General features: G+C 40.6%; 1 protein-coding gene across 1 annotated transcript; it reads left to right on the top strand.

Moving 5' to 3' along the window:
- The first annotated feature begins 641 nt into the window (after positions 1–641).
- LOC139863300 (uncharacterized) lies at positions 642–1,460 on the top strand. The gene has a single exon (XM_071851935.1). The coding sequence runs from the start codon at positions 642–644 to the stop codon at positions 1,458–1,460; it is 819 nt and encodes a 272-aa protein (XP_071708036.1).

Raw genomic sequence — 1,460 nt, 5'->3', positions numbered from 1 at the left:
GCCCAAGCAAAGATGAACCCAATCTCAAGCCCAACTGAAAATGGGCCTTCCAGCAAGTTGGGCAAATCTAATGGTGGGCCGTTAAATATGGATAACCAAACCCAAACTTCTAATAGGCCTTCAAATAAGCGGAACAATATTTCTGCTGGGACTAAATCGGCATCTGTTCACTCAACAAGACCTAATATCAATTCAACCAAAAGTCAGAAGAAAAACAAAGCATTGACCTATGCTTCTGAGCAAACGAATGGAGCATCTGGGGTTAAGCCTATTAAACGTGATTGTTGCTGGTCCAACCTCACCAAGTGGAAGACCTCTTCGAGAATTATGAATTTAAAGAACAGTGCCAGGAAAGGTAAGAATGGTGGACAACCTCTTAGATCTAGATGCACTTCATGTGAAAATAACTATGCGACTAGATCAAGCAGCTGCAGTGTGAATGAGACAGATACCTCACAGGTACCTTTGAATTCGAAACTTCATAATCCTCATCGAAAAGGCGAATCGTGCACTTCAAACCCCTTAAATCCCAAAAGTGTCTATGAATATGGATGTCAATTGGGGCTTAAGTGCCAGAAGAAACCTGCAGATGTTTAGGTAATATCCTACCTAATCTTACTTCGTCATTAACTGTTTTCATTATGAAGATTATTACTTACAATATTAGGGCTTTCGGGTCGGGGTTGGATACCAAATATGGTCCCACTAAGAGGCTAATTTTAAAAGAAAAACCAAATTTCCTCGCTCTTCAAGAAACTAAACTCCACCCTATGAATCTTTCGTGGATACAAACTTTCTGGGGATCGGTTGATTGTGAATTCATTCAACAACCCATGGTAGGACTGTCGGGGGGGCAACTATTAATCTGGGACACAACTCTTTTTGATGCTTACGATGTGATTATTTTTGATCGTGTTATTGGTGTTCGAGGTACATGGAAATCTTCGGGTGAAAAGCTTAACGTTGTGAATGTGTACGGGCCACACGATGATACAAAGAAACAATTGTTGTGGAACTCACTTTCTGCACTAATTGAAAATGATCCGCAAGAGGCATGGGTATTGTGTGGCGATTTCAACGAAGTTAGAGACGAGACGGAGAGATTGAATTGTGTTTTTGATGAAAATCGAGCTAGACGATTCAATAGCTTCATCTTGAATAACAACTTGGTTGACATTCATATGGGTGGAAGAAAGTTTACAAGGGTTTGTGATAATGGCATCAAGTTCAGTAAAATTGACAGGTTCCTAGTTTCGCAAAACTTCATATCGTTATGGGGCAATCTTTCTGTAGTGGCTATGGAAAGGCTAACCTCCGATCATTGCCCGGTTTTATTAAAGGATGATGACAAAGATTTTGGGCCAAAACCCTTCAAGATCTTTGATTTTTGGATGGACGACCCGGAGTTTAAAGATGTTGTATCCCAATCGTGGTCTGAGGAATGTGAGCACATGCTTTGA

This window comes from Rutidosis leptorrhynchoides, chromosome 8 (assembly GCF_046630445.1).
Source record: "Rutidosis leptorrhynchoides isolate AG116_Rl617_1_P2 chromosome 8, CSIRO_AGI_Rlap_v1, whole genome shotgun sequence".
NCBI lineage: Eukaryota > Viridiplantae > Streptophyta > Magnoliopsida > Asterales > Asteraceae > Rutidosis > Rutidosis leptorrhynchoides.
This window is presented reverse-complemented; position numbering and strand designations above follow the sequence as displayed.

Excerpts from the sequence above, each read along its gene's own strand:
- LOC139863300 (XM_071851935.1), top strand. The coding sequence starts at position 642 with ATGAAGATTATTACTTACAATATTAGGGCTTTCGGGTCGGGGTTGGAT.